Here is a 12,025-nt window from a genome sequence, read left to right on the forward strand (position 1 = left end):
GTGAGAGCGACAGGTCTGTAGTCGTTGAGTCCAGTGATTTTGGGCTTTTTGGGGACCGGAATGATGGTGGAGCGTTTGAAGCAGCAGGGAACTTCACACAGCTCCAATGATCTGTTGAAGATCTGTGTGAAGATGGGGGCCAGTTGGTCAGCGCAGACTTTTAAACAGGCAAAACCGGCAGCGTCTGGGCCTGAAACTTTCTTAGATTTCTGCTTCCTGAAGACCCGGTTCACATCCTCTACATCCTCTACAAGCGCAGGTTGAATGGTGAGGGAGGGGGGTTGCAGGGGGTGGTAGGTGAATGTGTGAAGTGCAGATCAGAGCGGATGGGGGGTGGTAGACTATCCTTTTCAAATCTGCAGTTAAACACATTCAGATTGTCAGCCAGTTGTTGATTCTCCACAGACTGTGGGGGTGATGTCTTGTACATGGTGATGTTCCTCAGACCAGTCCATACTGACGCTGGATCGTTTGCTGAAAGCTCTTTTCTCAGCTTTTCTGAGTAGTTTTTTTAGCCACTCTGATCTCCTTTGTTAGTCTGTTCCTGGCCTGGTTATACAAGATTTTATCCCCACTTCTGTAAGCATCCTCTTTGCCGTGACGAAGCTCTTTGAGTTTCCTAGTAAACCGCGGTTTATCATTATTAAATGATAAGAATGTCCTGGTAGGAATGCACATATCTTCACAGAAACTGATATATGAAGTTACAGTCTCTGTGAGCTCGTCCAGATCGGTGGCTGCAGCTTCAAAGATGCTCCAATCAGTGAGGTCAAAACAAGCTTGTAAATCCTGCTCTGCTTCATTAGTCCATCTTTTTACAGTCCTTAATACAGGTTTAGCTGATTTCAGTTTCTACCTGTAGGTCGGTATAAGATGAACCAAACAGTGATCAGAGAGCCCCAAAGCTGCTCGTGGGACAAAGTGATATGCATCCTTTATTGTGGATCCTTTATTTATTTGTTACGCTTATGCTTATTTACATGAAATAATGGAATATTTTATGACGTACTGCAGAATTTAAACAAGAAAGGGGCATGATTAATTAAGATCATTTAAAAAAAGATTTTATTTTATATCTTTATTTTTAAAAATGATTTTATAATAATTAATCTCAGTAAACATTAAACAGACACAATTCGGAATTTACAAGTCAGGGGACATGATTAATTGTGATTTTATTTACATTTATTTATTTATTATAATTATAATTATAATATATTATTCATTTGTATTTTTAAATAATTAATCTCAGAAAATTAACATTAATAGCCCTAATTATTTCAGAATGTACATATAAGTCAGGGGGTATAATTAATTGGGATTGTTTTAAAATAATTTATTTTAGATATTTATTTATTTTATAATTTAAAAAATATTTGTATTTTTAAATAATTAATCTCGGAAATTTAACATTAAATTGACAGCCCTAATTAATTCATAATGTACATACAAGTACAGGGGGCATGATTACTTAAGATCTTTAAATATTTTATTGATATATTTATTTTTTTATATACTTTTTTCCATTTTAATATGTATTTTCAATTCATCAGTTTCAGTAAATTAACATTACATTGACAGCCCTAATGATTTAGTTCCCTGTATGACACTATATCTAGAAAGCTTTATCTTTTGTCATTGTTGAGACTTTGTTTGTCTTTATCCTTTGTTTTAGAGGTCTCAGATTATTCATGCAAGTTCACACACTTGTAAACGTCACTGTGCACAGTGCAGTCATTGTGCCTTGAAGGTTAATGCATGCTAACAGTGCACTGCATCAATCTGCATGGAGGCACAGTGCTGGGTCACTCAGCCCACAGTGGACGGCACAGGCTGCCCATATATTCTTATGATGTGGGTTCAGAGGGGGAGTTGATTAAATTAAACATGAGGGACTGCAGACAGAGGCGCTCCTTAAAGACATTCAATCCCAATTCAATTTTGTGTATGCGAATACACAAAAATATGCGGGCAGCGTGTGCAGTCCATGAAAGCGTGTTTGTGTTTATCTGTCATCTGTTTGTGTTTTATCTTTCTGCCTTGTGTGTGTGTGTGTGTTTGTGAAAGACCCTTATGAATTCATCTGCTTTGTATCTGTTTAGTCGGACCGTGATGATTGCCTGCGTGAGCCCCTCTGACCGTGACTTCATGGAGACCCTGAACACACTGAAGTACGCCAATCGGGCTCGCAACATCAAGAACAAAGTGATCGTGAACCAGGATAAAACCAGCCAGCAGATCAGCGCATTACGAGCAGAGATCGCACGCCTACAGATGGAGATCATGGAGTACAAAGCGGTAAGGAGAAGGACCTGGAGGGTCGTGGCATTCTGGGAAGAGTTAGTCTCCAGCAGGCGTCTTTTCCTATGGCCCCCATATAAAAAAAAAAAGTACTTTTGTGGAAAAAAGAGAGATGATTGGTAGAATATCCTGGCTGTTCATTTAAAAAAAATGAAAGTGAATGGGTGACTGGGCTGTCGAGCTCCTAATATTACAAAAAAAAAAAAAGTACACAAGTATTCCATACTACTTGTGCACTAAATTCCAAGTGTTCTGAAGCCAAGTTTCCGAAACAGCCCGAAAAAAGTAATTATTCGCTAAAAATCTCGCCCTCCACCAACACAATCTCTTGACAATTTTTAAAGCATCTTTATAAATATTTGTAAGAATTTGTTACACATTAGCTTGATGGTTAGGTTTAGTTGATGATGTTTTATCTTCAAATTGTACAAATTCGAATGAATTCGGTAGGTTTGTATAAATTTGTATGAATTAGTACAATCTCTTTTTGGACAATCTGCTCGCACATCTCGTGAGGAATGGTCTCACCTTCATGGTGACTTGTAACCTATCAATCATACAGATGCATATGATTCTACACAAACATGTATGATTTGTACGTAAAACGTCACAATGAATTGGTTGCACAAAGTGATGGTGAACCAGGATAAAACCAGCCAGCAGATCAGCGCATTACGAGCAGAGATCGCACGCCTACAGATGGAGATCATGGAGTACAAAGCGGTAAGGAGAAGGACCTGGAGGGTCGTGGCATTCTGGGAAGAGTTAGTCTCCAGCAGGCGTCTTTTCCTATGGCCCCCATATAAAAAAAAAAAGTACTTTTGTGGAAAAAAGAGAGATGATTGGTAGAATATCCTGGCTGTTCATTTAAAAAAAATGAAAGTGAATGGGTGACTGGGCTGTCGAGCTCCTAATATTACAAAAAAAAAAAAAGTACACAAGTATTCCATACTACTTGTGCACTAAATTCCAAGTGTTCTGAAGCCAAGTTTCCGAAACAGCCCGAAAAAAGTAATTATTCGCTAAAAATCTCGCCCTCCACCAACACAATCTCTTGACAATTTTTAAAGCATCTTTATAAATATTTGTAAGAATTTGTTACACATTAGCTTGATGGTTAGGTTTAGTTGATGATGTTTTATCTTCAAATTGTACAAATTCGAATGAATTCGGTAGGTTTGTATAAATTTGTATGAATTAGTACAATCTCTTTTTGGACAATCTGCTCGCACATCTCGTGAGGAATGGTCTCACCTTCATGGTGACTTGTAACCTATCAATCATACAAATGCATATGATTCTACACAAACATGTATGATTTGTACGTAAAACGTCACAATGAATTGGTTGCGAATTCGTAGCTTCTCTTTTGCACATTTACTCGCACACTCTCACACACTTCTTGAGTTTAGTTTTAGGGGTAGGGTTATGGGTTGACCTTCATGGTGATATTTTATCCTACACATTTTGAGGGATGGGGTTAGGTTCGGACCTTCATGGTGACTTTTTACCTATAAATCATACAAATTCATATGGTCTCTTTCGCACATTTTATACGATCTACTCACAACTTTTGAGGGTTAGGTTCAGGGGTGGGCCTTCATGGTGACGTTTTTTCTACAAATTATATGAGTTCATAGGATCATATTCACAGACATTCGGTTTGTAGGTAAAATTTACGAAATTAATTTGTCAAATTAATCACGAAAACGTCAGCACCTTTTTTTGTATGATTTTGTATGATCCATTTGCACACCTCTTGAGGGACGGGTTAGGGTTGGACCTTAATGGTGACTTTTTACCCTTAAATTGTTGAAATTCATATAATCTTACGATATAATATAATGATATAATTACGATACATATAATCTTATTTGTACGTAAAACATCATTATGAATTGGTTGCGAATTCTTATGATCTCTTTCGCACATTTTTGTAAAATTACTCAAACACCTCTTAAAGGCAGGGTAGATGATTTGGTTCAAAACATTTTTTGTTATGCTGGTTGAAAGTCTCTTCACATCTCGTGACTAAGGTAAGTGGTCTAAATGTATTTATATGCATTTATATCATCTGTGGAAGGTGTAGGATCATAAAATGTTCGTCCAATCATATTCCGCGGTCCGATGACTACGATAGGCTGTCCTTCCTGCCTGTAAACGTATGTATTTGCATACCTCCGCACACCCTGTTCGCACAGAAATGATACATCATCAGCGCGTTCATTGCGCTATTGCAGACTGAGTGGGAATGGAAGGCATTATTATTGTAATATTATGCGCTTCGTACTGTAGTGTTTTCTCACCGGTGAATGAGACGTGAGGTAATCTGACTCCACCAACGCCGTCTCTCATTGTGTCGCTAGTTAGCCTCTGTTCGGTCTGTGATCTCGCTGGAGTTAATGGAGCGTAGCAGCAGCTTAGCGTCTCGGCCTGACCTGGATGATAAACGGCCGCCGGAAGAAGTCAGCGATTAGCTGTGATGGCTTTGAGAGAGTTGAGCCGCCCTGACAGAGAGACCGAGCATGAAAGGATTGGGGGATTGTTGCTTGGGTTGGATGGGGTCAGTGCCTACCTATCCGTCTCACAGTCTTTGGATTTCTTTCAGGGAAAACGAGTGGCCTGCGAAGATGGATCCGACGGTTTTAGTGATCTGTTTCAAGAGAACTCCATGCTCCAAAAAGAGAATGACACACTACGTATGCGGGTCAAAGCCATGCAGGAAACCATCGACCACCTGAACACTCGAGTCACCCAGCTGCTCACCAATGGAGTCAACCTGCTGCTCACTAAGACTGGTGAGAGACCTCTAGTGGTTGGAGAGGGGATTACCACTGAATTGTGTGTAGATAGTACAGGGCCTTTTGAAATCCGTTTTATTTTTTTTCCAAATTCCGTTTTTTTTTTTTTTTTTTTTTAAATTTTTCTGGACTCCTTTTATAATGGTTAGCCTAAATTAAATTTGACTAAGCAAAAAGCATGTAAAATCATGAAACTTTTACTATTTCACATCCCATTTTTTTCTCACCATATGCTTTATTGTTAACAAATTCTGTTTTAACATGTCTAAGTATTTGAATGCATAAAAACAACTTAATTTATTAAAATTCATTCATTTAATAGCCTAATGAAATGTTTTTTTTTTTCCCTTCTGAAAATCAGAATTTGTGTATTTTTTCTTAACACACAAATTCTGTGTTGTGTATTTACATTGTTCTGGTTCTCAAATGAAGGCATAAAACATTAATTTCATTTATCTTTTATTGAAAATTTAACAAACTTTATTTCTGGCAAAACAACCATTTTTAAAACATGGAAGAAATGTTACATGATTATTCCTTAAAAATAATGTTTTAATAATTTTAGTAGTAGTAGTAGAAGTAGTATTATGTACATTCTTCTGAAAAATAGTAATATTTTTCTGGCACAATGTCTTCAAGTTAAACCAAACTTTAAATTTGACGGGTTGCCGTGAATACCTTTTAATTTCTGTGTGTGTATATGATAGGACACTTGTTTTACTCAAATTAAACAGAGACACGCAGAACATGCAGGATTCACATTTAAATCGTATTTTTGCCGATTAATAATTACAGATACTAGTCCATATCGCAATTTGATTTAAGTGTAATGACCTACTTTTGATAAATTCATCCAAATTTTGACAAATTCAGCGACATTCTGCATTATACAGTAAATGTTTTTATAACTGAATTCTGTGATTCTGTCCGCGTTTACGGCATCACAGAAATCATAGGCCCCTAATAGTAGGACTGGGTGATATTCACCCATAATCAGTTTAATTTTATATATATATATATATATATATATGATATGATCAGTGTAATTTTGTTGTTGATATAAATGCAACATGTATATTTAAATACTTCTAATGCATTTTTTATTTGACCAATAAGTTTTCCAAAGGCTGTGCCAGTTTTGCGTCTGCTCCTAAAATACGCTATCTTGGTATCCCAGCGGTGTCTCGGACTTATGCTGCATAGGAATTATGCATTTCTGTGCAACACTATTAACAGCAAAACAATTCTGTGTGATTTACTGTAAATAATCAGTAGACAAGTACTGCAAATGTCTCAACTTAATAGTTTATTTAGTGGGATATTAGATATTATTCATAAGTTATTCAACTTATTCTTGCATTCTTTTGAGACATTAAAAATAGAGAATTGTCTTAAATATAAAACAGTGCCAAACTTAATTTTACTGCTGAAATCGCTGCATTTGAGTTTTTTCAACATGAGGTTGCAGATGTCAGGAATTTGAAACTATGAGATCTACTGTATTAGATGCAGGCTTTTTAAAAGTCAATAATTATGGTAATGAATGCACCGCAGAAGTAATTGTATATTATTATTATTATTATATGTTAGAAGTAATCATATAAAATTATGTTGGTAAATATATCTGTTATATTAGTATAAAAACAAAACAAAAATATGTGGTTTTTTTTTTTTTACGCTAAATGAGCTAGCTTTAGTAGTTAGCAGTAGCAAAATCTGAAACTAGCACAGTGTATTAGTTAACCTGTGTGTAACCAGCGTGTCTTCACTAGTTTAGTTGGCCACTGAAGGTCTTTATTTGTTATTTTATTATTTCTTGGGATTTTAATGTTTCTACTTCTCTTGGAAAGTTGTTTTATTCTGTTGATACCCTTGAAAAGGTTTTTAAAAAAATTATCTTATTTGGTTGCAATTTCAAATTTTAATTACTCGAATATAGTTTTTGTCATGAAAATAGCCAAGAAAGCTGGTGTGGTGTTAAAAAATGAACAAACAAACATCAGTACTTGTCATTTCATTATTGCTAAATAAATCTGTCACACTTTGAACAGGTGAAACGAACGAGGAGATTGGCAATCTAATCCAGAACTACATTCGAGAAATCGAAGAGCTGAGGTAACATGATATTCTGCTCGTGACACGTTTGGATGTGAATTTCTCATCAGAGCAGTATAAAACAATGACTCGTATGTCTCTGGTTCTCAGGTCTAAGCTGCTGGAGAGTGAGGCCATGAACGAGTCTCTGAGGCGCAGTTTGTCTCGCCTCTCCGCCCGCTCTCCACACCCGTCTACTCCAGCACTCGCTCTCGGCTCCTCCCCCTCTGTTTCCATGGATGCAGAGATGTCCGATGTGATTTGTCAAGCCAAATTAGACGTGGAGAGGCTGAAGAAGAAAGAGAGAAATCAGAGGAGGAAGAGGTGTGGTCTGAGGAGCAAGTGTTTGTTTTTATTTATTTTATTCTTTGATTTATTTATTCTTTTTATTGATTCTTTCTTTCTTTCTGAACTTTATTCTTTTACGCATTTATGTGCTTATTCGTTTATTGTTTTTTAAATTTTTTTTTTTGATTTTTTTTTTTCCTTTTTATTTATTTCCTTGTTGTATACAATACTTGTATTCTTGTATGCATTTATGTATTTATTCATTTTTATTTTATTTTTATTCTTTTACTGATTATTTATTATTTTATTTACTTGCTTATTCTTTTATGTATTTTTTGTATTATTAATTTATTCTTTTTATATTATATTATTATATTGTTTCATATTATTTTATGCTTTTATTCTTTTATGTATTCTTTACAAATTATTAATTATTTTTTTTTATTTATTTCCTTGTTGTATGCAATACTTGTATTCTTGTATGCATTTATGTATTTATTCATTTTTATTTTATTTTTATTTATTCTTTTACTGATTATTTATTATTTTATTTACTTGCTTATTCTTTTATGTATTTTTTGTATTATTAATTTATTCTTTTTATATTATATTATTATATTGTTTCATATTATTTTATGCTTTTATTCTTTTATGTATTCTTTACAAATTATTAATTAATTTTGTATTCTCTTATGTTTATAATTTTTTTTAATTTTTTAATTAAATTTTTTATTTTATTTTTTATTATTTATATATTTATTCTGCTTAAATGTCTTTGAAAAACAATTTTACAAATATTAATTTCATTTCATTTTCATGTTGAGGGAAATTATACCATGATAATTACACATACTCCACGGAAGATAGGTCTGAAAAGATTTTCACGTATGAAAATGTATTTGTGAACATTTTAGGGTCACATCTAAAATGAAGTGATATTGTCAGACTACAATATCCACAGCATATATGAATGAATTAATGCTATTAAATAAGAGACCCTGCTCCAGGACGTCTCAGGTGGTCTTGACACTTCATGTCTATGTCTGGCAATCTCTTCTGATGGTAGCAGAGGTCTTGTAACTTATTCCTCTGATTGTGTATTTGGAAGACTTTAATATGCTTGTCCTCTTCTGTTTTATGTTGCTGAGCCAATAAGAGGCTGTAAAATGTGCCAGAATTAGATTTATCTCTGTGTTTGTGCCAGTATGTCCTGACCGACTCAAACTAAGGACAGCAAGCTGGCACAGACACAAGTATCTCTCAGTAAATCGTCTGTTATAATGAATATGACTACAGGAACGTCCCGCTCTCAGATTGGCTCTAATGTGGCCGTAATGGGAGAGAGAGCATGGGTAATTTGTGAAGCCAACACTACAGAATTACTACTGGAAGTCTCAGCTGACCTGCAAAGGCTAAAAAGCAGAAGACCCAGGATAAATCTCTGTCCCCGTGGTGCAATTACATGACTATTAAATGACGTTTGCGTCCGATATTGGTGGAATTGTCGGAATTATGGCCCGATCCCTTATTTTTTAGTGTTCAAACTACTGTGTGATCAATGTCCTATTGATTACATCAGTGCTTTGTTTATGCATGTATTTGTCTATAGGAACTTTAATAATAGATCACCATTTTTTTTCTTCAGTCCGGAGAAAGAAAAAGGTTTGAAGAAGAGGGCCAAGCTTTATCCTCAGGAAAATGGAGAAAAGAGCGAGAATGGGCTGAGCAGGGAAAACCAAGAGCGAAGAGAAAATGGAGATGGAGACTCTGATAATGAACCTGAAGAGGTGAGAGAAAGGAGATTTATTCATTATGTTCCAACTGGTCTGCTGTTTACAAAGATTTGAGATGGTTTTTGTATTATTAATTTATTCTTTTTATATTATATTATTATATTGTTTCATATTATTTTATGCTTTTATTCTTTTATGTATTCTTTACAAATTATTAATTATTTTTTTTTATTTATTTCCTTGTTGTATGCAATACTTGTATTCTTGTATGCATTTATGTATTTATTCATTTTTATTTTATTTTTATTTATTCTTTTACTGATTATTTATTATTTTATTTACTTGCTTATTCTTTTATGTATTCTTTACAAATTATTAATTAATTTTGTATTCTCTTATGTTTATAATTTTTTTTAATTTTTTAATTAATTTTTTTATTTTATTTTTATTTATTCTTTTACTGATTATTTATTATTTTATTTACTTGCTTATTCTTTTATGTATTCTTTACAAATTATTAATTAATTTTGTATTCTCTTATGTTTATAAAATTTTTTTATTTTTTTAATTAAATTTTTTATTTTATTTTTTATTATTTATATATTTATTCTGCTTAAATGTCTTTGAAAAACAATTTTACAAATATTAATTTCATTTCATTTTCATGTTGAGGGAAATTATACCATGATAATTACACATACTCCACGGAAGATAGGTCTGAAAAGATTTTCACGTATGAAAATGTATTTGTGAACATTTTAGGGTCACATCTAAAATGAAGTGATATTGTCAGACTACAATATCCACAGCATATATGAATGAATTAATGCTATTAAATAAGAGACCCTGCTCCAGGACGTCTCAGGTGGTCTTGACTCTTCATGTCTATGTCTGGCAATCTCTTCTGATGGTAGCAGAGGTCTTGTAACTTATTCCTCTGATTGTGTATTTGGAAGACTTTAATATGCTTGTCCTCTTCTGTTTTATGTTGCTGAGCCAATAAGAGGCTGTAAAATGTGCCAGAATTAGATTTATCTCTGTGTTTGTGCCAGTATGTCCTGACCGACTCAAACTAAGGACAGCAAGCTGGCACAGACACAAGTATCTCTCAGTAAATCGTCTGTTATAATGAATATGACTACAGGAACGTCCCGCTCTCAGATTGGCTCTAATGTGGCCGTAATGGGAGAGAGAGCATGGGTAATTTGTGAAGCCAACACTACAGAATTACTACTGGAAGTCTCAGCTGACCTGCAAAGGCTAAAAAGCAGAAGACCCAGGATAAATCTCTGTCCCCGTGGTGCAATTACATGACTATTAAATGACGTTTGCGTCCGATATTGGTGGAATTGTCGGAATTATGGCCCGATCCCTTATTTTTTAGTGTTCAAACTACTGTGTGATCAATGTCCTATTGATTACATCAGTGCTTTGTTTATGCATGTATTTGTCTATAGGAACTTTAATAATAGATCACCATTTTTTTTCTTCAGTCCGGAGAAAGAAAAAGGTTTGAAGAAGAGGGCCAAGCTTTATCCTCAGGAAAATGGAGAAAAGAGCGAGAATGGGCTGAGCAGGGAAAACCAAGAGCGAAGAGAAAATGGAGATGGAGACTCTGATAATGAACCTGAAGAGGTGAGAGAAAGGAGATTTATTCATTATGTTCCAACTGGTCTGCTGTTTACAAAGATTTGAGATGGATTTCAAAAAAAGCCGTAATATATTCTGTGGAAAAAATCTTCTGCATGGCAATGTTTTATGAGAATGAAGCAGTAATAATGCAAGAATTATGTTTTACGGCAGTGCGAATAAATATGAGAATAAAGAAGTTGAATATTATATAAATTACACATTGCAGACAGTGATTTAATAAAAATAAAATTCTAAAATTACAAGAATTATGTCTTAATTTAAGCCTTACAAATGGAAAAACTAAGTAACATTTTACTGCAGTTTTATGAAAATGGAGTTGTAATATGAGAAAAAATAATATTGCAATACCGTTTTTATTTTTAGTGTTTTATGAATATAAAGGCACGGAAAAAGTTGTAATATTTTGAGGAAAAAATCCTCAAAGGAGTTTCGAGAATAAAATTTTATCAATAAAGCAGTATTTTATGAGAATAAAGCTGTGCTGCAAGAATAATAATTAAAAAAAGCTATTCCAAGAAGAATACATTTGTAGTATTGAGACTTAATATGAAAGAAAAGAAGGTTATATGGTAGTGTTTTAATAATAAAATCATAAAATGACAGCAATAAGGTTGTAATATAACAGACATAATAAAACACTGCTAGATGCACTGCTGCTTTTTCTCAAAAATATTAAGTTGTAATCTTACATGAATAAAGCTTTAACATTTTGAGATAAAAATGATTAGGCATAATATATATGAATTTTTTTTTACTTAAAGCCTTATGTGTAATGCATTATAAAAGTAGTTTTGTCTTATAATGCTTTGAACAATCTCATGAATAATTGTAACCACAGTTAATACATTATAACACTTATCAATTCATTGTTACACTATGCATTTTAAATTCGGTTATTATTATCATTTACGTCAAGATGTAATGTATTACAATGCACATTATGAATAATGTTACACCTTTAACAACTCTTTATAATGTATTAATAACATTTTGAGATAAAAATGATTAGGCATAATATATATGAATTTTTTTTTACTTAAAGCCTTGTGTAATGCATTATAAAAGTAGTTTTGTCTTATAATGCTTTGAACAATCTCATGAATAATTGTAACCACAGTTAATACATTATAACACTTATCAATTCATTGTTACACT

The 12,025-nt window shown here is 33.6% G+C and overlaps 1 protein-coding gene across 1 annotated transcript in view; it reads left to right on the forward strand.

The window, feature by feature from the left end:
* The window catches only part of kif21b (kinesin family member 21B), a 105,998-nt gene that overhangs the window by 52,688 nt on the left and 41,285 nt on the right, over window positions 1–12,025 (forward strand). The window contains exons 8-12 of the mRNA XM_016520372.1: window positions 2,103–2,298; window positions 4,910–5,099; window positions 7,154–7,217; window positions 7,308–7,520; window positions 9,130–9,234. Of these exons, the coding sequence (XP_016375858.1) occupies window positions 2,103–2,298; window positions 4,910–5,099; window positions 7,154–7,217; window positions 7,308–7,520; window positions 9,130–9,234 (768 nt within the window). The remainder of the gene's footprint in view (window positions 1–2,102; window positions 2,299–4,909; window positions 5,100–7,153; window positions 7,218–7,307; window positions 7,521–9,129; window positions 9,235–12,025) is intronic.

Source organism: Sinocyclocheilus rhinocerous, unplaced genomic scaffold, assembly GCF_001515625.1.
Source record: "Sinocyclocheilus rhinocerous isolate Xijiao unplaced genomic scaffold, SAMN03320098_v1.1 scaffold269, whole genome shotgun sequence".
Lineage (NCBI taxonomy): Eukaryota > Metazoa > Chordata > Actinopteri > Cypriniformes > Cyprinidae > Sinocyclocheilus > Sinocyclocheilus rhinocerous.